The following is a 25,405-nucleotide window of genomic DNA, read 5'->3' as shown; positions in this document are numbered from 1 at the left end:
CGGGGTACCAGCGTGGCGGGCAGCGACGGCCAACGGCGGCGGCGCGGCGGTCAGCGCGACCAAGAGGAAGAAGAGAGGAAGGTGGCTGGAAGGAACAGGAGAGGCGAGGGACAGGATGCCACAGGGGGATTCTTGCCGAGGTCTATTTCAGGCCCTGCCAGCGATCGCTATGTAAGGCCCTCTTCTTTCCTTTCCTCGCTCGCATCTCTTCTCGCATCTTTTTCTCGTCCGGACCCTTCCTCCCCTCTTCCACCCTTGCTCTTACCGCGCCGCGACTCCCTTCGTCTCTTCTCTCCCCGAGCGCGCTTCTCTCCCTCTCCTTTTTTCTATGTGTACGGAACTCTCGGCTCTCGCGAACCGCCTCGGACCGAGACGATCAGAGAAGCCATACTGCCCCGAAGGCTTCGTCGGCGTTTGCTCCTCCATTTTGATACCTCTAGGACAGTGATCCTCATGCGGCATTTCGTCATTTATCGAAGGAGCGTGAGATCTTTCTTAATTATCTCTTCGATAAGGGATGAATTTTAGGTAAACGAATGATAAATCGACGTGACAATTTTCCAAACCATTTTTCTTTCGTGTCAATTTCAAGAGAGCTAGATTATTTCATTAGATTTTACATCGTTTATCGTAAGTTAATTTGCAAAAATTTACGAATAATTTTTACGACGGTCTTCGACCAATAGCTGGCGACGAAACGCTTTCCGTTTTCGATTCTCAAGAATAGTCTAGTAACGTCGAGAAAGACGAGGAAAGGAATCGCTAGCGGAGGGATAAGAAAGATACCAAAAAAAGCGTGACTATTTATAGAATTTCGTTCTATCCCGAAAGAATTTCCAATTATAAATGTATGCAGGAGTGGTCGAGCGACTTCGTAGTACGAAAGGGCCGCACGACCTTGCACACTTTTTTATGGTTCATTCTTTCGGAGCCATAATTCAGTTAGTACCAGAACAGCTCATAGATTTACTATTTTCTTTGGAGGCTCTTAAAACAGTGCTTCTCACCTACATTTCAGTCCTTGAAATATTTTTTACGACGCGACTTGTAACCCTTTTAGAGAGTCAAACTATTCGGGAAGTTTGCTTCCAAATTTGAGAAATTTTAAAACTCTTTTTTTCTCTTATAAAAAGGAATGAGGAATTGTTAAAAGTGAAACGTTGTGAGACCCAAATAATTTGTATTACCACGAAATGATAAAATTGATTAAATGGAATCTCGAAATATAAGCGTAACTATGTAATTATTCGGAATATTGGATTTCTGTTCAAAGATTTGATGAGACTATAATGAAACGCGCGCGACAGGAGATCGCAACCGTGAAATAGCGTTTGGCGTCTCACGTTTTTCCTTGCGTAACTACATTGTCCGGTTAATCAATCTTTACGACGTAGAAGACGAGCAGTGGGCGGTATGATGGCTCCAAGTTGAGAACATCGCCTTCGACTACCGATCGTTTCTCCGGAGCATGGTTCATCGATTACGTACCCGCGTATCTTATTATGTAGACGCTGTCTCGCTGGAGATATATTTAGACAGTTGGTTTCTTGTGGGATATAATGAAATCATAGCAGCCGCGCGGAATGTGACGTGATGGAACCATACGCGGAATACGTAATGTCGCGGGCGCGATTGAGTGCGCCGATCTCTTTTTGCTTCTTTTTTTTTGTCTTTTTTATTTTCAACGTAAGACGGACGTCGCGCGTCGCGCGTCGCGCTGTAATTAACGACGGAACGCTCGAATGACCCGTAATAAGGAGTCGCGATGATCGCGAATCATTAGGAGCTGATAATCCCGCATAACCGCGGCCTCTTTACTCACGTCCTTGTTGCGGTTACGTGCTTGGGGTTTGAGAGAGGACGACCTAGAACCTGAAACCGTGAACTCGCTCACGATTACGGGGTCGAGGTGAAGAGGCTCACCCTCCCGCAGGTTTTAACACGATCGACCAGCTCGTTACGTACGGTCGTAGCTGTGGCGTGTTTTTTCTTCCAAGAAAAATACTCTTCTACACGCGCGAGTACGTAGAGGTTCACGAGGTATTCGCGCGCTCTCATGCCGAGTATGTAAAAATAATTTACACGCGGCAATGCGCAACCATTATCCTTACATATGCAGATTGAACATATACGCGACGCGACGTGCGCAACAAAGTGCCCTGCTAGGGCCTCGATCAGCTTAATACGAGATTTATTCCTATTCGAACAATTGCGCGAATAAAATGTTATTTTCTTTTCACTATATCGCATTATCGTATTTCTCTTTCTTCCAGTGTGCGCCTGTTAAAAAACACCAGCAGAATTTTATGTAATGGAAGCAAATTTCAAGCAGGTACATTAAAAACGTTTAATGTACATTTAATGTAAATTTAATGTTATCAAAAGTGCACTAAATTCCATGCACGTGTTTTTCACTTTAAATTTACATTAAAGTTAATGTGTAACTTAAAAATCACATTTTTAACAGCAATTGAATGCCGTTAAAATTGTGTGCGTTAAAATTGTGTGCAATATGTATTTTTAATGTAAAAAAATAATTGAATAATATGCGTGTACATGTTACTTTATCACTGAATTGATTAATTGTAGTTACCGCTGGGCTTCATAGCACCTATAACGTTGGTGCCTTCCTATTTATCGTATTCGAGCACTTGACATTTCTTTTTAGGGTAATTTTATGGGTACACAATAAATTAAATTTAATTAAAAATAATGATATAGTATTTTATCTTATTTCGTCAGCATTAGTTGAACTCGGCAGCTTGGAAGAAGTGTGCGTAGGAAAAACCGGTAAAAGCAGTATAATTTTACGAACGGCAGTTCTTTTCTGATACGTAGCAGTTTTATCAGTGATCGTTTCGATAACAGTGCGACCGGAAATCGTATCGTCATAACACTCGGTCGCTCTAAGAAAATTAATCGATAGCAAGTAGAGAGTCGAAGGCATTTCGCGTTGCCTCGGACAAGCGTAGTCGCTTCAGTCTCGCGTAATATCGCGTCTCCTCAACTAGAGGGAATAAGGATCAACTAGAGGGAATAAGGAAGACCAATAAAAGTGGTTGATATCGTTGAATCATTTGATCCACGAGTATTCGTTAAAACGACCGTGATATCTGGCTGATCCACATTTCTAGAGTAATTTATTGGAGGCTCCGTCGAACGATAGTCTCAGCCATTTGCTCACACCACGTCCCGTGTATATTTATAACGTCACTTTTTATCGACGCGTTAAGCTTCGGAAAACATTCTTAACGCTTAGAATCTTGCTCGCACTCACAAAAACTCGCGAGGAAGCAGCGCGTTTTGTTCCTTGCGAGAGAAAATCGCATCGGCGCGCATTTTAGTGGGAGACGAGTGCCTTCGAAGAAATGGTTGACGAGAGAGAGAGAGAGAGAGAGAGAGAGAGAGAGGTGGAAGGCATAGAAGAAGCGAATGGATTTGCTCGCCAAAGGGCGGCAAAGGCCGGGCGTAGAAAAAGGGTCGACTCCGGCCGGAGACCTTGGGTCGAAAGAGGAATGCAAATCGAGACCGGTCACGAATATTCTAATGTGCAGTTAGTCCTTACACGACGATTCGCGAGAGAATCGTCATTCGGTTTCTTCCATTCGGGCGCAACAGCCGCAGCCGCAGTCGCAGCCGCAGCCGCAGCCGCAGCCGCAGCCGCAGCCCCAGCTCCACAATTGCACCCGGGGCGCGTACATGTTTGCGCGTCCAGAATGTCCATGAGCCTCGATCGTCCTTAGATGCTTCGCGTGCCTCCGAATAAGCTGGAACGCTGAAAATGACGATGTCGAATCTCGTTACGACCGACGTATTTGCGGTATTTTTAGTATCGTAAAGAGGTAAACAGGTTGTCGTCTTTTTCCAATTAACGCTCGCAACAGTCCCTCGACGTTGCGTTGATTAAGCTAGATGTCTCGCGAGAAATGACCGCCGCGTCTCGAGAAAATTGTTATATGGATCGTTCGACTCGTTCTCTGAAAATGTTATCTTATATACATCTCTTACCGGATTCGCAATTCCCTTGGCTATTTTTGTAGCCATATAATTTAATGTACAAACATTGAGATATAACGCGCTTTCTTTAGCACTTTCGTAATACAAAGACGTTTATGACATCTGCGATATACATCAGGATGTTATGCACTTTTGCGTGCGTAACGATGCTGGCAACGTGTTACGAAACGACACGCATTCGCGCGACAAGATCGCTCATGAGAACGCGCGAGATTTAGAGAGACGCGTGGAAACGCGTGGTGGAGCCGAGGCGAGGGCGAGGGCGAGAGCGAGGGGGGAAAAACGTCCGCTGCGGCGGCGGCTGCACGATTAAACCCCGGGATAACCTCGGAGAAAATGCTGCCGTGGCACACAGGCTTTAGAAAAGGGGACGGAGATAGATGCGAGCGGACATGATGGTAGTAAAGTTCACGGAAGAAATACGCGATACGTAGAAGAAGGGCCCTAGGAAAGAGCCCGCGAGTTCCCGAGAGGAGAGGATTTCGCTTTACGATCGCAAGAACGGGCACACCGCGCGCGAGTTCTCGTTTCCGCTCGAGTCTCTTCTTCGATTTTCTTCCGAGAATTCTCGCGCGATCCGATATCTTACGGCCTCCCTTTTTTGCCGCACCGGCCGGTGCGGCCGCACACCGCCGTTCTTGCCGCCGCGCGCTATTTTTCTACGACTAGATTTACGCGAAGGTAACTGATCGTAACGCGAGTCGACTCAAATGGGCGGAAAGGCAAAATTAGTACGAGCCTAATGGCCATCGACGATTATCGTAACTTCGGAGAAGTCTGTCGTTCGTACGCGGCGAACAATCTGTGAACGATCGCTTACGAGCGATTAAAGCGCTTACCAACCAAATTTCCAACAGACTTTTCGAATTATGATTCATCCAGTTGCGTTAGTCAAGTACTCGTGGAATATCACGTAACCTAAGAGTCGGTATCCTTTGAACGTTTGACACGGAGCAGATCCGAGACGAACGGTCGGTTACGTGTAATTTGTACAGGATCTCTCCTTCTCACAGAGGTGAGAGGACAAGTTCGCAGTCAAGGCTCTCTCCTCCGAGTCATTGACATTGGCAGCCGACGCGAAGAGACTGATGCTAGCCATTATATCGGTTAATAAAACAGCGACACTCTCGTTGTATAGTCATTCAATCACACGTTTCCAAACATGTGACTCATCCTCAAATTCTCTCTACAGCCTTTCTACATCGCATTACCGTCGTCGAAACTTGGAAAAGATTTTAAGACGTTTAGCAAGCTATTGAGCGAAGTAAGAGATTGTTTTATTTCCCTAGTTTTTATTTTTATTTATCATTATTTTACTCATTTCTATTCTCTCTCTCTCTCTCTCTCTTTCTCTCTTTCCACCTTTGTTTGTATCAATTTTATTATTTATTATAAACGTGATTTTATTATTTCTTGTTGATGCTTGTATAATACGTAATAATATTAAGTACTCGTATAATCGTTTTATACTAGTTACAATTCTCAGGTAAAGCTTCAATCAACGTCCTCACTGTTGTCTCGCCTATTGTATGCATTCGATGCCTATATTCGGTGCTTCTACTTGTACCTTAAATATAAGATACTACTACTATTATTATTATTATAGAAACTTAAATGTAAATTTATTATTCCTATATAGTGTTGAGAGAGCTGCGATTGGAAATAATTTTATATAATCTTGTTTCAAATGTTTAAATTTTAATGAAAGGCCAGTTCGTTTCACGTTTCCCGAGTTTAAATTTAGGAAAGGGGAAACTTTTCGCGTTGAAATCGTATCTCGGACCTCCAGACGGAACGGGAACCCGTTCGCGGATGCAATGCTCTCGCCCGTCAGATGTTGAATGTTCTTAATGGCATTACCTGACGAAGCGATTGCGCTTCTCCGCGCAATTTCGTTTCGGTGCGCGTTCTGAAACGCGCGCGGCGCGACCGCTTTTTTGGCGTTGCATGTGCATCATGAGATCTATTATCTCGAATGACTGTCCTCTTTCGCTGTCGGCTTCTGCGAACATGGCGCGCCACGGTGAACGTCCTCTCTCTCTCTCTCTCTCTCTCTCTCGGCGGGACACCATCAAGCGTTACATCGTCATCGCGGCGTATGGACGGCAGTCGTCGCTCTCGTCATGTATTTTCGCGTTAGATAAACAAACAAGTCTATCAACAGAGGCTAAAGATATTTGAAAAATTTCGAAATGGATTTTTCCAATGTCCTTTCACAGAACTTTGACGAAAGGTTTGCATTGCACGTAACGTTATTTTACTTGGCCAGAGATCGAAAAAGAACTGCCTTCTTTGACATTCCACAAAGATTGAAGAGATATCAGTGCGGTCCCCGGGTGACGCGAACGGCGGGTCCGGCGGACGTCAGGAGGACAGCTATAATTCAAGCGACAGTCTTCATCGGCTGTCACCTACCATGCCCCCGCTATTAGCTATGCGCGACACGAAGGCGTCACTTCCTCCGACTCGGTTTCCGGCCGCCGGAAACGTCCTTCTAACCGTGGTTGAATCCTTAAAAGAAAATGATCTCTCGCGAGGGGGGTCGATCGCGCCGCGCCGGTCGAATCGTCGTCGGCCATTATGCCGTTGCATAATCCGTTGCAACGCGCTGTATGTACGTTACGAATTCTTCCGGCGAACGTTAGGAAATTACCAGATATATTTTACGTCGCGAATCCAAACGAGCGTCTTAGGGAATTGGTTAATAAATAATGTGTGCTCGCAGATTACCTCTCCGAAGAGACGCATAAATATCTCCGGTATTCTCGCGTAGCGCGTAAACGCTCGAAGAGCGCGTTCGTTAGAATTACCTCATTATGGAGTCATTCGGAATCCATCCACGGTGAATATTGAAACGGAGCAAAGCCGTAAAAACGAGTAGGAAATATATGTCACATTGAAAAGGGCTAGCTCGGAATTTCCAATTCGCGAGATAGTTGACGACGTGACACGTTTACGATACGTTTCCGTACGAGTAACAGCGAGGGTGATTTTTAACAATTTTAGCGTTTTAACGTTACGATCTTACGAACGTCGTGATCGTAACATTCCGCAAAGTGTAATGCCGGGTATAGAACCGGTGTCCGATTTCTTTTATGAGACAAAAGTCCATCTCCCTTCTTCGCCGTTGCGTCTGTTTTCGATTCCGCGTATATGTGTAACGTATACGTCGCTTCGCTTGTCGACAGCAATAGATACGGTCTGACGAACGAGGACCTGAACCGACGCTGGAGCAGTCCCAATCGGATATATCATCCGGTCATCTATCACGCCAAGGGCCTGATGGAATATTGCGCCAGGGTGTTGCAGAGACCGCCCCACGTTTTCGTCGACTACCACGGCCATTCGCGAAGGAAGAACGTGTTTCTGTTCGGTTGTTCAAGGTCGGGTTCCTGGAGCGCCGCGGACAGGGCGAAACCGGACCAGCCGGTGCAGTATTTGGTAAGGGAATCGAGGCTAGGTAATCTTTTTAGATCTCGCGCGCGGCATCATTTATCCTTACGTTTACCTGCCACCGGGCCGGCCCGCCAGACGTTTATCACTTTCAGCGAGACCGTCCTTTCAACGCGAACATTCGATTTGCACAAGCAATTACTCGCCGACGGCGACGGTCTCGCCTATTCGTTTCGCGCGTCCGTCGCCGTCCGTCGCCACGCTGATGTCATTACTCATCGAGCTGCGCTCCGAGAAAGTGTTCCTCTTCTCTCGGACCTTTTGATTCCCTGCATCAAAGTCTCGTCAACGCGATCTCGTAATCTTTGCAACTCTCTTTCTGTATCAGATGTTACCGCACCTTATGCAGAGGACTTCGCCGGCTTTTGCTCTGCCGCTCTGTTCCTTCAAGGTCGAGAGGAACAAGGAATCCACCGCCAGGGTCGCTGTATGGCGGCAGTTGGGTGTTCCGAGGTAAACGCCGCGCGCCGCGCGCCGCGCGCCGCGCGTTGCACCGGCTATATGGGCAGATTGGGATCTGAGCTGGCAATAAGATTTCGCGTAGCAAGGTCGAGGTTACGCGTGTCTCGCGAAAAAGATCGATTCTCTCGCAACTTAAATCCGCGTATGCCGTTTAGCAAATTAATATCAAAATTAATGTTTTGGTAAAACATTCCCTTTTGCATTTATATTTATATAAGTCGATATTGCTACCCTCGTAAACATTTTGCTCAAAGTTTTTCATATAAATAATGTGTCAGAATTTTTATGTAAATTGCAAAATTTTTCAAACTTTCTGTGTAATTTTCCAGAAAATTTTTCAGATTCTTATTATATAATTTCTGATGAAATCTTCACACAAAAAAATGAATTCTTAAAGAAACGCTTTAATCTAAACATATTTTATGCTTAGAATAGCGCCAAGAATAAATAATCTTTGATGAAGAATAAATTATTCTTAACACAAAGCAAAAAGATATTCTTAATTAAAAACAAATTTTACTTTATTTAAAGAATAGAATTGCTCTTGTTTAATATTAAATATGCATGTATTAGGATTATTTTTCCTTCAGTGCGGGTGGGTCTGCTACGGCGGATTTATCGCACATTTCACTCATGTTGCTCGTGGGCAGCAGATTCGTCGCGGCAAATCCGCCTGAGTGTACAAGCAACCGGCGTTTCTCTATCACTATGGCAAAGTCGGCCGTCTATTAATTATGGATATAAGTTAAATGGAACGAGCTGAACATTTTACGTATCGTTGAAAGTTTGAATCACATTTTGAAAGCATCCTCTGTGAATATAATATATTTCACTTACGAAACTACACAGTAAAAAAAATAAAATGTTCCAGAAAATTCACTCTAAATTTTAAGTTAAAATAACTTTTATTTTAAATTATTAAGTTAAAATAAGAATTATTTTAACTTAACTTTTGAGTTATTTTAACTTAAAATTTAAAGTGGACTAACTTTCTGGGACATACAAAAGTGTTAAATTAGCATTTTATTTTTTTACTGTGTATCCTCACTTATTTCAATCATTGATAGTCTGTTCAAAAATAAGTTTGGTTATTACACGTATAAATAATGCAGTTGGCAGAAGTGAAAATTACTGTCGTTGCGTTTCGTTTCTTCCACCAGTAGAATCAGTAGACGATCTCAAATAGTCGAAACGTCATAAAGATAGTCATAAAGATTTTCAGGTTTAGAATTGCAGACATTTCAACCTTACTGCAAGTTTGTAGTAATATTGCAGAAATCTTTTGTATCTTCCATACAATATTACAATGTTTTAATGTAAAGTTTATGCAATGTCTCTTTAATCTTTTAATGCTGAGTTATGATTCTAAATTTCACTTTTATAATGTGATGTTAATGATTAATATTATTAAAATATGGATCTTTTTATTTTAAATTCTTGCCCTTCTTTTTTTCCTTTTATTTTTCATTATTTTATTTCTTTTCCTTTTTATATCTAAAGTTTTAATTCATAATATTTATCCGTTTATTACATGTGATTTTTTCTGAAAGACAGAAAAGAAAATAATATTTTATTAACAAAATTTTTATTTTTATATCAAAATTTCAAAATATTACACCTGATCCAGCGATTATTAAAAATGTATATTATTTTTTTGTGTATGTTCGCTCTTCTAGTTTCTTTTTCTTTCATTTTTCATTTTAAACTCTTTCTTTTTTTTTGTTCTTCTTAAAAAAAATTTTTTTTCTAACCTTTTTATTATACAAATATATTTTTAACTTTGGTAAAAAGCTAATAAATTGAAGTTCATGTGTTTTAAAAATAACTAGTTATAACAAATTAAAAATTAAATCATTTAAAAGTAACTAAGTTAAGTTAAAAGTTATTAGCTTTATTATTTAATTTTTAATTTTTTAATTACCCAACCCTGTAAATGAGAGCTTGTACGAGAGCTTGTAACACGGTGCGATGCAAGATCTTTCTAAAAGTCGTTACGGTAGTCTCGCGCAGCGAGAGAGACTCCGCATTACGTGCATACCGTCTCTATTAAAGCCCCACTCGGGTCGTTGACCGCAGACGGTCCTGCGTCAGACAGGCGCACGTGCTTACCGTCTGGGCCGCCTCCCCACTCTCCGTCGGCTGAAGAGAGTGGGGAGGCGGCCCAGACGGTAAGCACGTGCGCCTGTCTGACGCAGGACCGTCTGCGGTCAACGACCCGAGTGGGGCTTTAATAGAGACGGTATGCACGTAATGCGGAGTCTCTCTCGCTGCGCGAGACTACCGTAACTACTTTTAGAGAGATCTTGCATCGCACCGCGTTACAAGCTCTCGTACAAGCACTCATTTGCAGGATTGGATAATTAAAAACTTAAAAGTTAAATAATAAAGCTAATAACTTTTAATTTAACTTGATTAATTTTAAATAATTTTATTTTTAACTTTAACTAGTTATTTTCAAAACACATGAAAGTTTAAAGAAACATTACATAAACCTTACATTGAAACATTGTAATATTGTATAAAAGTTATAAAAGATTTCTGCAATGGTACTACAAGCTTGCGGTAACGTTGAAATATCTGCAATTTTTAACCTGAAAATCTTTATGACGTTTTGGACTATTTGGGATCGTCTACTGGTTTTATTGGTAGAAGAAACGCAACGCCAGTAATTTTTACTTCTGCCAACTGCATTATTTTTACTAGTAATAACCAAAATTATTTTCAAACAGAAGGTGAATCATCTTGCTTGATATACTAGAATCCACTGGGTTGTTATGCACATTGTTGCCTGTGAACGCGAAACAAGTGACCTTTGAGTATAAGTCGAGATCGCTCTTTTAAATATGTAATTCTTAATCCAAGAATAAATAGCTTTCAAATAATGTGATTGAGTTTGTCACGAAAACAATATGATATTAGAAACGAGAATACGATCTTAAGAATAAAATATACTTTGCACAGATACATTTATTATTGATGCAAGTGAACAGTTGTAATTGAAGAGAGCATTTCCATACTTAAATAAAAACTAATAGCTTTCAAGAATAAAAATATACGTGAATTAAGAATTTATTTTTTTGTGTGAATGATTGAAAGAATATCGATGCACCGCGCCATTTAACATTTTATTCGAACAGAAGTTACACGATGGAAAGCAGTTTTTGTGGATGCGATCAAGGCATATTGGCGGGGTTACATTTCGACACAGAACACCTCAAAGCCATTGGGAGAGATTTCTGCCAAGCTTTATCTATGATGAAGGACGGCGGTGACGATTGGACTATTGGGAAGTACGTTCAGATATTGACCGTGATATTATCAATTGATTGTTCATAAAAATATAATAGAAATCGATTTAAATATAAATTTCTTGAGACACAACTGAATGAAATAGAATCCACCTATTAAAAAAAAATTGCAAAATATTAAGAAAAAAATGTGTCTCCAAGGATACAGTATTTCGTTTAACAAATCATGGTAATTATTTAAAATAGTGGCTTTATCCCAAATCTTAATAAAAATATACTTATTCAACGCGTTTCTATTCAAAATGAAAGAATCTGGAAGAAAAACGTGATCTGTTCCGCGAAGCGAGTTATTAAGCGTTAAAGTTAATGAGTTAGAGCTGTTAAGATATCTGCCATATTGACTAAGGTCACGGTCCGATTCATATTGAAAGCGCTATTTTCATCTGTTTTTATTGTTTATTAAGCATAAACAAGAATAGAATGAAGCCCAACTCGTTAACTTTAACGCTTAAATAACTCGAAAACGAATGAGTACATTTTTCTCAAGGTTCGAGGTAAGTCCCTTATTTTAAAATCTAAATAATTACCCACATAATTTTCTAAGATTATAATTTTTGAAGAAAATAATTTTCTCAAAGTTTAAATTTTCTACGGGCTGTAATAAAAGATTATCGATGTGTTATTCAACGTAGATCAACAGAGCAAGCCTGTTGCCCGAGAATGTGTGTTTTAAGAAAGTCACGGAAGATACCGAAATGTATTCAAGATAAACACGCTATACATCATACCACGGCACTTTCTTAGCAAACGAGATAATTAAACAATTGTATTATAAGGCAAGATTTGTGTGTGACTGTCCGTGTGCGCGTATAATACTAATTTAACGCTTTCGCTAACTTGTTGTATGTAACATTGTTAATGTATGTTACCCTTTTCCCCCGTTATTGATCAACCTAACATGTTTTTGTAAACTAATGATAATGGCCAGTAAGTGAAAAGAGCTATCAGTTGATTTATTCATCTATTACTCTTTAAGTTAATCGACAGTTGGCTTATCAATTCAATATGTTCGTTATTAATTGCGCTTGTTACTTCTTTTAGAATTTCTATGGAGAAAAATATTCTCGCGGAATCAGGATGTATGGACGACGACGTATCTTCCAGTAGTGAATCCAATGATTCCGATTTCGAGACTTAGGGGACTGCACCTTTTAGTCAAGTATCGAAGCAGCTATTTCAACAATAAAATTCATTACGAACGTTTACTCTCCTGCACTTTTAAATTTTAAATTCAACACAAAGTACACAAATTATTTCAATTCTGAATAAAATGACGTAGTGCAAAGAAATACTCGACACTTTGCAAAGAGAGATACACGGAACAATATTTATTTAAACACTGGTAACAAACATTTAAAGCTATTCTCTATGAAAATACTATTTACATTTCGTAAAGTCTATTTGTACATATGTATGTATCTCGGAAGTCAATATTTCGCAAATCAAGTTCCATGGTAAACGAGATTATGTTTGCTATAGATTTAATACGTGAGAGCAGCTACTTAAGTTAATATGGCCGCGTACAGTTATTTAGCTCCAAAATAAAAAGTTGGAAATATGTCACGAAATCATCTATTAGCGGTGATAAAACAATGGCACCTAGAGAACTTAACATTTTTGAAAAATTTCAATCATCTGTAAAAGAAAGGTTTAGATAATACCAAAAATAAAAGGGAGCTGTGTCATTCCCTAATACGGTACCTCGCTCTATACTTTGTACACATTATACGATTATATAAATATAGGAAATAAATGTTAACGAGTTGTGATTCCCTGTAAATTTTTATGAGACCTTGTCCTAAGACCTTCTAAGCGTTTCGTCGTGAACAGTGAGCTGTTCAGTTTTTTATGACATCTTTACATGCGTATCAATATAATTATAATTATAAGTTTTGGAAATTTTTAGTGTTATTGCATTGAGCAATGTTTTAATGTAGGCATTTTCAAAGCAAACACATAGCAACGTACAGTAATGAAAGAATTTAGAAGATCAATAAATTGCTTCAGTGATTTTATAATAAAAAATTAATAAGTCGACTTATAATAATCCATCTGGAAAGTGTAAATATGCTAAATGTCGCAATAAATAATTATCTATATTAAGTAATATTACATTTTTTTAATAATTAAAAATAATTATAAAATATCGCAACGTATTATATTAATATCAGTGTTGAAATTTTGAAAGCAGAGAAATTATTACATTCAGTATTTTGCATATCTTCGCGTTTGCAGAATTATGGTAATATATGTTGCTTGCATTATTTTTTAACGGCATTTCTTTATTATTTAAAGTAAATGTTTTATTAAAAAATCTAATTTTGAATAGACTCTTGTGTGCAGTCAATAGCTCAGTCATATAGTATACTACATTCACATACATCATTTTAAGATAAATAGTTGTCGAAATTCGATACGCATGTATCACACGGATGTCAAATCGCATCGTCCTTTCGTAAGAGTTGGCAAATGTTGTATTTCAATAAAAATAACAAACACGTACTCTTTTGTAAAAAAATGTTCAACGCTGCTTTTTGCAGACTAAATTATTTGTAATGACAATGTAGTTTTAAAAATTCGTCAATTAAATTACAATATAAATTGTGCCCTAGATAATATCAATTGACTGAATCGAGATTACGTTGTACATGCAAAAAATTGCGATACAAAACACGATGTTAAAAAGAGGATTCGTTAGTCTGTGATCACAGTTGTTTACGAGACTCTATCTACAATAGATTTAAGCAAAGATATCGGAATGAAATTCGACAGCATTATTGTCTATTTGGCGCGTTAGGGATGTGAAATCATAGTATAATCCACGTATAATCCTTATCGAGAAATGGCCTAACGCCTTATTATAAATATATAAAACAGACGCAATCTAATAGCGTTTTTGACTGCAGTGAGTTTGAATCTACTCCGAAGTGAATTAATGGCATCACATGCCTTACTTTAGGTTCTAATTGGACGGTTCCAGCAACATTCCATGTTAATTCACCTAGGATTGGGTTGAAACCCTGCAATCAAAAACGCTATAAATTTGTTTCATATAAATTATCAAGAAATCCTAACTGTTTTTATCGGTGTAAGTGCGTATGTGCACGTTTGAATGAAAACTAGAGTAAACCAAATGAGATTGTAGTTCTATTTCTTTCTGCTGATCGCTTTCCAGCGGTGCAAATAATTCTTGTTGATCAACCTATCATTGAATAATTCAATAAACATCGATACGCGCACATTTGCATTTAGGAAAACGAACGAAAAAGAAGCAGTAGTGAGATATTTATCGTCAGGTGAAATTGCATCGCACGGCGGAACATCGAGTTTACCCATCGAGTTTACCTATGAGTTTGATTCGTACGGTTTATCTAAGCGAACGTTAATCTTGTACGGACGTGTAAATTTCGAAGGTAACTCAAGAGAGATTACAACGGATTACAACTAATTTTCGCGCCGTTTCGACGGAATAATCGGACTCGGTGATCGAAGATCTCATTCGTGGCCGTATAGCTTCTTCAAGTGTAACTTCATCTGCTCGTAGGTGACCCACAGTACGATATTCCAAGATACCAGGCGGTAGAAACTCGGTACGAAGCCCTTGTAGAAGGCGCTCGAGCCCTCCTTGACGAAGGTCTTGACGGCGCAATCTATCGCGCCCTTGTACTCGCCGGCGGGGCTGTTCATGTAACGCGTCTTTATGACGTCCACGGGACTCGCCGCCAGGGTGGTGCAGAGTCCCGCGGCTGTCGCGGCGGTCAAGTGGCACGGTATCCCGTCGCGAAGATAACCGCTATCCAGGATCAGATCCTTGATGATATCGTAACATACTATCTCCGACACGTTCACGATGGCGTTTCGCGAGATATTTGGTATGAGTCCTACGCGTGACAGAAAAGTAAATTAAAAGAAGTTAAAAGTCTTGTTTCATCTAATACTGTTTTTACGAACAAATTCTAACGAGTAGTACTCACCTTTCCAAAGACCTCTCGCGCCTTCTCCACTGGCGATACTCTTGTATGCCTGAAGAGTGGAGCTGTACCTCACTGTTGATCGCCCGTTATTTCCAACCTGCATGCGGATCTTGACGACGTCGGTTGGCTGAGCGATCATCACCGCTAAAGCGCCCGTCGTGAATCCCGCGGCGACGCGTACGCCGACGTTCATGGACGTACCGCTTTTATTGTTACCTGTTGAAATAAAATGACAATGATAAAGAGTTACGATCCGATAATTTACCAATTAAGAAGCGAGATAAGATGGACGCGAATTGCGCGTCGATCACTTTATTGCTTCTTTTCTTCTCCAATTAGAATTAATATGATACGTCTTTAATATTCGAATCACAAACATCAACAAGTTTTTCAGAGTCACTTTGACTCATTTTCATGTTAATTGCGAATAATAAATTATTATCGAGAACAGACATCTCGATAATCTCGAAAATAAGAATCTTATTCTTATCGATCAAATCAAGATAATAATCGTAAATTAAGTCAATTTTGTAAAAATAGAAAAAGATCCAATCGGAATTCTATTTTAAATTTGAGATAATTATTCGTAAAGTCATTCTATCGTATTTTTCGACGGCGTTGTCGATACTTGTCTGCACATGTACAACTTACGGAATACTAAAACTGACTTTACTTAAAATAAAGAGAAAAACCGCTTACAGAATAGTATTGTTATATTGGTGCATACGCAAAAATGTACGAATTGTAAGTAATTTACAAAATTTTGCACATTGATTTTTACATATATTTTTAGCAACTTCCAACAATAATCACAAATTTAACGATATCGAAATGCCCCGAAGAAAATAGGCATAGCGATTGAATCGTTAAACTACAAATACGTTTGATTAAGCCAAGTTTAAGAAAAGTCACAACAATTTGTTAAAGATGGAGTATCTTACAATAATTCGTTACATTTAAACAGATACATTTGAAACAAAAAGATTTGAGATAAAAAGAACAGTTTGACGAATCAAAGCTTCTCTGCGAATGTAAGTGGAGTTAAATGTATAAATACATAATAGTCTCACGATTGTCCGATCCAGCGAGTAAAAGTCACAAGAGATGTTCGAGTCCTCACCTTTGCTGTTATATTCAATCTTTTCTCCCATTTTCATTTTTTGATCGTTAACTTATCTCTTATTCTTTTAATCTCCCTTTCTTTCTCTCTTAGCCTCGAAAACGATGAAGGTGATAACGCATGTTTCAAATATCCATGTCGATTCAAAACGATCTAATTCGGGTATGAAGCTTATAAAAGTTTTCACCGTAATAAAGCAAATGGCCGGTATAATCATCCATTAAAAATGTGTGTTTTTTAGTACAGTGTTGGACATTCATTATTAATTGTCACTGTTAACTTAGTGTTTTTTTAGTTTTTTATTTCACAATTTTAAAATTATATTTAGTCAAACACTGTCTAACACTAGTACGTATGCGTGATGAAACGTGCGTTTTATTATATATTTTGGTGTCCCAAAATTTGCAAATCAAAATATCAGTAAGAAAATTCTCAAAAAAAAGTTCTAAACCTATTTGTCAGTTTTATTATTCGTTTCGAGCAATAATTTCTGAGATTTCAAGGACAGGCAACTGTTTTACTATAGTAAGCCAGCAAACCTTTATATCTTAAAAATTAACCCGGTATAAAAACTGGCAAATATTTTTATAACTTATTTTTTAGTAATTTTTTGCTGTGGTATTTTAATTCGTAAATTTTGAGACACCCTGTACATGACGTACAAATGTATACAGGGTGTGCAGGAAGGTGAAGCCAAACTTATATAAATGTATTAATAAGGTTGAGTAGATAAAAAATGTTCATATAAAATATTCAAAAATGTTTTATTAAAAAATTATGAACGTTCAAACATTTTTTTATATATCAATTCTTACAATAATTATAATAAATATTAGAAGAATGACTGTCGAAAGAATTCGACAGTCATTAGTTCAATGAATAAAAGCTTACATTCTTGTGGAAGAAAGAATTTTTGAATATTTTTTATCATTATTATAACAATTGAAAAATATCTTTGAACTTTTATAATATTAATTTATATGAACTTTTTTCACTTGCTCGACCTCATTGACACGTAGTTTGTGGCCTCGATCTTTCCGGACACTCCGTACATATGTGTGTGTATTGTACGCGTGTTTGAGGAATCGATGAAATTGTAACACACGCGATTACTCTCATATATATCATGGGAGATATATTATCAATAAGTTGGATGTACCGTCGAAAATTCCAGCGTAGATTGACTTCACGCTGTCGTAGAGGCCCAACCGTATGCTGGCGAAACACATCTGTCTCTGGAGTCCCGCGGATAGACCTCCGTACAGGCTCCTGTAACCACCCTCGCTCAAGCTCACCGCCCTCATAATTCACCCTCAAACTCATCTCTAGGGCATCTGTTTTTTATACATCTCTCTTTCTCTCTTTTTCTGTCTTACAATTTCTTTTTTTAGATATTATTTTCCTTTTACGCAAACATTGCGCAACTTTCTTTTTTTTTCTCTTCCCCCTTTTCCTATTAACACGATTTCATCCCATTTTTCTTTTTTGTTACAATAGATATTCTATATATTTAATGCTTTAGCAAAAGTCAGTGCTATTTGTTCACGAAGCGATTTACAGTTCGGAGGCGCGTGAGAGAAAAGAGAAGCGGCTCAAGAACCGAAAAATAATCAAGAGAGAGCGTGCATCAGTTGGCCACGAATTTTAACGTTGTATCACGATTCAAAAACCCAAACAAGGAAGAAGGCACCAGTGATTGGGAAAGTAAATCGTTATATATCTACATATAAGCAAAGTAAATGAAATCAAATCAACGAAAAAGAAACTAAGAAAGAAAAGAGAGAAACTACGTGAGAACTTAAGAGAAATGTATCACGAAGGGGAAATGTGTGTAAAAAGGGATAAGCGGATTGTCTTTCAAAATTTTATAAGCAATTCCGTCAGTGAGTGACAGCTATCAAAAGATATAGAAAGAAATTTCGTGACATTTTACGCGGCATAAAGTTTACGAGAAATATCACGTATCCGTTCATATTGATCGCATCACAAATTGTTTTTTTCAGAAATTGATGAAGATGGATTCATAAATTTTGTATGACAAAAACGAAACAGAATATCTAGTTTGCGAATTTTGTGAAGAGCGTTAATGAAAGTTACAGAGACAAGAAAGACAACCCGCGCGTGCAAGATAAAAATAAAAATAAGAATTTGTAAAGTTAATAAAATAATAAGAGGAATTGATAGAAATGCCATCGACAAGTTTTATTATGCTTATCTCGTTCTATATATTTCAACCTTCAAATATAATGCGTAGTTTTTACGAGCTAATCGTATTCATTTACTTATTTTACTTGCACATAAATTAACGTAGGCGAACACTTGTCTACGGCATCCGATCGAAGAGCAAAATTAAAATTATATTTATTCGATTTAATCGTATAATAGATATTTAAAAAATTTCCCAGAATGAGTATTTATTGCACGTGTGCCAGATATCGAGCAAAATTAAAAAAAAAAAAAAACAATAAGCTGTAAAACTTTTCTCATCAATCTTTTGTCTCCTAACATAAGATGATAAAGGTAATTTTCTATTTTTTTCCTAAATATTAGCAATGATTAAAAAGGTATTTTTATATTACAATAAATATAAAAATATTAAAGATTGTAAAATATTTTCTGTACTTTTATTAATGTTATTTTATATATGTCTGTAAAACATTTAATTTTGCAAACTTGATTCATAATTAGGACTCGTTCCATACCTAAAATCGTTTTATTGTTTTATACGTGTAATTTAGTTAAAAAAATGACGAATCGATCTGGCACACGCCGGGACAAGAAAATTGATTAATAATAATAGTTGGTGTATATTGCGAAGAACATATCATATTTCAGAGAGATCGATAGCACGTGAAACAGTTATTAACGAGTGATTGCTTTATAAATATTTTTCAAGATACAAGCTTTAAATTGAATCATCATTTTTAGGTAAGAGGAAGCTCTGCACTTACGGATTTCTTAAATACCGTATACAAGCGTTAATAAGGCAAATAAGATTGTTTTACCTACCATCGTTTTTATTTTCAAATTATAATTAGAATAACGAACAACGTACCTTGCGCCTTCGATCCTGACGATGTTCGCGATGGTCTGGAACAATCCCGGCTGGTTCGCTCTTACCGCGAGGACCGGCCCTTCCGCCGATGCCAGTAACAGGGCTTGCCCTTCTCCCGCGATCTTGAAAAATTATTTTGATTATTAAAGAAATGAATTCAGAATAGCAAAGAAGAGAACACAATTATTTTGAGAAACGTAAGGCAATTTTTACCTGCATTCTGACTTTGGCGGTATCCAATGGAAAAGTGGCTAAATCGGCGATGCAGGCCGCGGTACCCGCGGTAAGTAGTTTCACGCCAAGCGAGAAGTCGTCCGACATTCCCTGCTTCATGATTTCTGCTGTTTGGTCACTCTCTTTTTCTCTTTTCAAGATCTCTCTCTCTTCCCTTTATCACTGCTAATGGGCGTTGGTAAATGAAGGTGAGCGTGTGGAGGATAGTGGAAGATTTTTTAATAAATTTCCGGCTAATATCTCCCTTGCGTGACGGTGAGAAGTCCCTCGAGCTCGCTCGTTCCCTTCCAGCGGGATTTCTTTTCTTTTAGGCGAGCGATTCTATGTACACTATATACAAAGTCCTACCAGAGGACGGAGAGGGGGGGAGAGGGGGACAAGGGTTCAGATGTTCATGAGTTCACCTGGTGGTCTTAAAGACACGGTTCCCTGAAGTGATCGGGATACGCGTGGAGTAATCCCGATCGCGAGCACTCGTGTTTGATTTCCCGATGGTGAACTTCTTTATACATACTATTTTCCTGCGAACAAACGATAGTAGAGAAGGTCGTACAGTATTATATATATGACTGGAGAAATTGACTCGATGCGAACGCGATCGACTGTCGCCGCTAAGCTGATAGCCGCTACTTTTATCCCAATGAGGGAATGCCGTGGTGTGATTCTGACTCTACAAAATGAAGCGGTTGATAAGCAGTATACAAAAGTACACCACGATGTAATCACGCCGCGACCGAAGGTAACGCACTCGAACGCGCATTTATCGAAGATCAATGACCATTGAACGGCGTCGAAAATCCACTCTCGTACTGAATGTACATAATGTACGTCGTGTTATCGCGAACCACTCACAGGGCGTTGAGATCATCGTAATGACATACCGTAATGTTAATCGTGATTAGTAACGAGTAGATCCGTCTTCGTCTGCCGTCGTCGTTATCACGACACGTGTGTCCTGCGATCAAGAGGCTCGGTCGCGTCTCGCGCCAAGTTACGTTGACGGCGGGTTTTCTAAGATTGCATTGTAGACGCGTGATGCCGCGTCGGGCATATCTTAGTTTCTGCCCCCGAAAGAAGAAATCTTGGCACACGGTTGGCCGACCGAAATAGAACGCCGTACCAGGATGATGACGGAACTTTGGCCAGCTCGGCTGGCTGTAACTTGCCAATATTGAGAAGAGAGCTTCGGCGTAAACGTCTTAATTCGCGGTTGTAATGATTAACATCTCGGCGCTTAACGACGCTTAACGACGCTAATGTTCTCGCATGTATATCGGTAGATGTGTCATTTGTACTGCTTGGCTGCGGTGTTACACGTTACAGGGGATCGCTAAAGTAATTGGAGTCGCAGTAATAATGATCGCAATAATAATGACCCATTACTTATGTCGCAATATAAATTGTTGATAAATATGGATAAGTAGATTAAATAAATGGATGGACATTCCGAGTTCAAAGGACGCGACGCAGCGCGATATTCGCAGACTTTGTTCGATCGTGTTGTACTTTGTAGACCGCGCGTTTCTCTATTGAATATCAATCGCAACTGGTTGATCTGTTATTGAGCTTAAACGAGTAATTATACAATCAAAATCAATGCATCGTCACTATGCAATATATTCTCTGTGTTCAATTGCTGTCAATTAAGGAAAGGGTCGCGTCAACAAATTTTCAGCCTTTTTTAAAACTTGAAAAGAGATAGTTAGCACCATTCAACGTAAATAGCAGACGACTAGATGCTTTACTTCTTTTTCTTTGACTTTGTAAATGAATTTATATGGGCTACCTGATTAACCAAGTTCTGTTGAAACAATTTACGTAACGAACGAATTGAAAGTTCCAGTACATAGTCCAAACAATCATCTCGTGTGCTTGTGCGTTTTAAAATTTACCAACACAAACTCGTATCGAGAGAATGAACGTCGCCGACGCTCGTAAAGAACGCAGTACAAAGTCCGCGCTTGAATTATTTTCGATCCGTGACGAAGACGCGGGTGTCGTGCCTCCGCAACGTCACATGCGTTTGTCATTGCGAGAGTAGGTAGAGTTTTATTCCAACTGTCATCACGAGGGGCTTTATGCTTTTAACTGTCGTTTCAAGGACTTGACAAAATTTACAGAAACTGAGAATTGTTCTATATTTCGAGATTTATTTTTACACAAATTTTTTTCTTATACTCGTAATATTTAATACTCCTCAAACAGAACAACGAGCCACAGGTAACGTCAAAGTGACATTTAAGTAAATTGTTATTGATTAAAAAATGACTTTTTATAATCATTTTTTTGCAGTCGTGATGACTTTTTGTTCTGCTTGCAACGTCTGTTCACACATCGTTTCTCGTCACTTTCTCTATACATGACAATCGACAATTCTAAGTTAATTTTCATTGCTTTTACAAGTATAAAAAAATTCTTCAATGACTCTTAAATAAACTTTAACATCTTTAAAAAGTATTTGTATTGTTGTTTATTTTAAAAAATGTATATAAATGTTACAACTAATTACAATACTTTTAGTTTCTCGAAAAAAAGAAATTTGCAAAACAATATTATCAAATCGTGCAGTGTTATTTTTTATATAATTTTATACTATCAAATAAACGTAAATTGAATTAAATCTTTTCAATCGCACATAAAGAGTTAATCGTTTAGCTTGTTGCTTTCTGTTCTTTCAAAGAAATCGGGATAGCCTTCGAGAAATGCGGAAATCTTACGGTATCCTTGTGCAAGTATACGAAACGAAAGCCTTGTATTAATTGTTTCTGTCGCGTTGACAAAAAATGACGAAATACTTGTACGCTTGTGGAAAGAGTGACCAAGTATTTTATTATCAACATCGTTCTCCAATAGAATTCATCAAAATTGTTGTTGTGCCATATATAACAATTATATTACATGTATTATTTTCCCTTTTATTTAAAAATTTTTAATTTTTTTTTTTTTTACTTTCTCGAAATTCTTGACATAGAATTGAGTTTAATTTTTCTTTTTACCGGAACGCTGTTTGACGCAGCTGCAGGACGGATTATTTCGGTCTAGGTCAAGTTCAAGCTCAAGCTCATACATTATTTTTCGAAAGACTCCCCGGCTTTCTCGTGCCGTCGCGAGAATCGGAATCGATGGATTACGTTACGATGATCATGTGTGTGACGAAGTAAAATGAAAATTGCACGCGAAGGTATTTGCTTCCGGCTTATTTACGGTTGTATATATGGCGTAAGTGTTTGGAGGAATCGACGTAACGTGGATTTGGTGCTGCGCTTTTGCCTCGTATAAATAAACCCCGTTCGTTCAAACTCGACTTGCAGCTCATTTAATTGCTCAGAAAATCGTTGATTCGCGAACAAATTTTTTTACGCGAGTTAAATGACGGCTGGTGTGTGGGAAAACTCCTCCTATTTGCTACTTGCGGTAGGCCGCGTCCGACGATTTAATTTTTGCATATTTGCACGGATCAATAATGTCAATTAACGTTAATTGCAATTAGCCGAGTAGGTGCTATTTTTGCAGCCGTTATTATTTTACAGCGTTATTACATTGAAAAAGGAACGAGGAGATTAAACTGTGACGAGAGTCGATAGACATTGAATCGGGACTATGTTTCTTAAAAACTTTTAATAATTTTTTAATTACAAGCAATATTAAGAAAAAAGATTTATATTGCATATCAAGCGCTTTAGCAACTGTTAAATTTTTTTTTTTAAACTTGAATTAGTAGCGTGTGCAGCATTCATAAAATTATCAATCTCGCCTCTATTTTTTATTATACATACAGTCGAAATATCTAATAGATGTCTACGCAACCAAAGCAATCCTATTTGCGTAAAAAATCAACTGGAACAAATGTGCATCGTAAATTTACATTAACGCAATCGCAGCGACTCGTATTAATGCAATCAGCTGTCGTGTCTGGTGGGTTCGATACGATAATCGCGGACTTATATTTATAATCGTCAGCTGACATCAGCTGGTTTCCCACCGAATGGTTAAATCCTGTGATAAAATAAAGGTAGGATGTGTCAAACACCCACCTACGCTCGTAACATATCGTTATACGTAAAATAATCATATTATTTTAATATTTATTATAGTTTTACTATAAACACGTGTCATAATGTGTTTTTAAAACGACAAGACGAATCTGTCGAGATGTCCAATAGTAATGAAAAGATCATATTTCCACAAGTAATGCATTTAATATCCTTGATAAATAGTAATATCGTTAACAAGCCAAGGAAAGAGATCGAGCGATAAAGAAAATAAAATGTAAACGAAAGTATGCAAATGGAAATGGAAATTGCCAGCATACGCCATTCGACTGCGCGGCGTTAGCGGATTAACAAATTGTAAGATATTATGAATAGTAAGGGAATAAAAAAAACGTGGATCACTTACCAAGTGTACAGTGAATGGGTAACAACACAACTGAAAGGAGTTGCGAGTAAGCAACGTTTATACCGGTTCGCCGGCCAATGGAGGAAGATCAAAGTCGAAGCCGCCCAGTGGTCGTTTATGGCGTCATTTTCTACCAAGGAACGCCGAGCTTGCGGAAATCGATAAGTTCTAGAAGCGCGATCGGCCGAATGCGGCGCATACACGCTCTTCATCGCGGGGGCGAGTCCGCACCCCCTTTACGAGACAGTTGCGTCATAATTAATGAAGCGATGTTTGGTAGCAAGTTGAACTTTTTGTGTAAAAAAAAAGAAAAAAGAAAAATAAAAAGTAGAAAAAGACAACGATAAAACAGATGAAGTAAAAAAGAAATTTCTCATTTACCCCTTTCAACGTTCATAAAGTCCAATTAAACTGAGCGGATCATACGTCCGGCGTATTTTATTTCCAACTTGGGCGACGCAGTTAAATGCATTTAATGATATTTCGTGACGTCAGCTATTTGTATTTCAAAGACTTTAAACAATAGTGGCACAGGCGCAGCATAACGTCTATACCCGTAACGTTACGCAACTCAAATTCTTGTGTAATGCTATTATGTTACTTTTGACAGATAATACAGAAATAAAGAACTGTAATTATATTTTTGCGGCTTATCAGTGGCTTTTAACATTTTGTTTTTACATTTTTATTGTCTTCTCACGAGGTGAACTTGTTTTATCTATTGCACAAAATGTCAAAACATAAGATGAATCACAGGAACCTATATTTGAAAAATGCCACACTTACAATTTCGTCGTCACATAAATGATTGGTTATAATTAAGTTTTCGAAAAGTGTACACGGAAAGAACAATTTTACTGCAACATCTAAAAATTTAGCTAGATAAACAACAGAAAATTATATTTTACGTTGGATCATCAAAATAATTATGTAGAACGTCCAAGCATAATAATGTTGCTGCAAACAGTTTTGACATTTTAGCAACCAAGTTAAACATCCTACACAATTTGGATCTTACTAAATGGTTCAACGTGATTATTTTCACATCTGTATTATAGCAAAATTGTTCTTTCCGTGTGTATGCATGTTAAATATACAGGGTGTTCATTAATGGTTGTCTCCACGTTTTACCATAGGAGCACGCATTTGTTATTTCTAATATAATAATATGTTAGAAATACATATCCAAATAAGTTAGAAATACATATCCAAATCATGCTCCTATGGTAAAAAGTGAGTACAACCATTAATGAACACCCTGTATATATATTAAATATCTTCATGACAGCAATAAGTTATATATAAATTTTCATTCAAGAACCGCTTATCCAAACCGGTTGATAGGATCAGTAATACGTAACATCGCCAGCTGTCTTGTACTTTG

General features: G+C 38.2%; 2 protein-coding genes and 1 long non-coding RNA gene across 11 annotated transcripts in view; 2 read left to right on the top strand and 1 right to left on the bottom strand.

Annotated features, from left to right (window-relative positions):
- The window catches only part of LOC105193503 (cytosolic carboxypeptidase 1), a 40,355-nt gene extending 27,346 nt beyond the window's left edge, over positions 1 to 13,009 (top strand). For 5 of the 8 annotated variants that reach the window (XM_026135670.2, XM_026135668.2, XM_039452243.1 and 2 more), the window contains 4 exons: positions 7,206 to 7,458; positions 7,799 to 7,923; positions 11,070 to 11,222; positions 11,873 to 13,009. In XM_026135670.2, the coding sequence (XP_025991455.2) occupies positions 7,206 to 7,458; positions 7,799 to 7,923; positions 11,070 to 11,222; positions 11,873 to 11,984 (643 nt within the window). In that variant the 3' untranslated portion in view covers positions 11,985 to 13,009. The remainder of the gene's footprint in view (positions 1 to 7,205; positions 7,459 to 7,798; positions 7,924 to 11,069; positions 11,223 to 11,872) is intronic. The other 3 variants (XM_039452241.1, XM_039452242.1, XM_039452244.1) reach the window with 3 other exon arrangements.
- On the bottom strand, positions 12,548 to 24,177 carry LOC105193500 (mitochondrial uncoupling protein 2). Of its 2 annotated transcripts, none has more exons than XM_011157955.3 (6): positions 24,022 to 24,177; positions 19,603 to 20,144; positions 19,390 to 19,511; positions 17,494 to 17,603; positions 15,215 to 15,430; positions 12,548 to 15,121 (listed from the first exon to the last, which is right to left on the bottom strand). In XM_011157955.3, exons 2-6 carry the CDS (start codon positions 19,720 to 19,722, stop codon positions 14,736 to 14,738), a joined length of 954 nt encoding a protein of 317 aa, XP_011156257.2. In that variant the 5' UTR covers positions 19,723 to 20,144; positions 24,022 to 24,177; the 3' UTR covers positions 12,548 to 14,735. The 2 variants fall into 2 exon arrangements, with proteins under 2 accessions (XP_011156257.2, XP_011156258.2); XM_011157956.3 differs by lacking the exon at positions 24,022 to 24,177 and adding an exon at positions 20,505 to 22,083.
- On the top strand, positions 22,082 to 24,661 carry LOC105193501. Its single transcript, XR_850598.3, has 2 exons — positions 22,082 to 23,635; positions 23,718 to 24,661. It is a non-coding gene; the product is annotated as an uncharacterized LOC105193501 (long non-coding RNA).
- Positions 24,662 to 25,405: the final 744 nt, after the last annotated feature.

The sequence above is a fragment of the Solenopsis invicta genome, chromosome 7, assembly GCF_016802725.1.
Source record: "Solenopsis invicta isolate M01_SB chromosome 7, UNIL_Sinv_3.0, whole genome shotgun sequence".
Classification (NCBI taxonomy): domain Eukaryota; kingdom Metazoa; phylum Arthropoda; class Insecta; order Hymenoptera; family Formicidae; genus Solenopsis; species Solenopsis invicta.
This window is presented reverse-complemented; position numbering and strand designations above follow the sequence as displayed.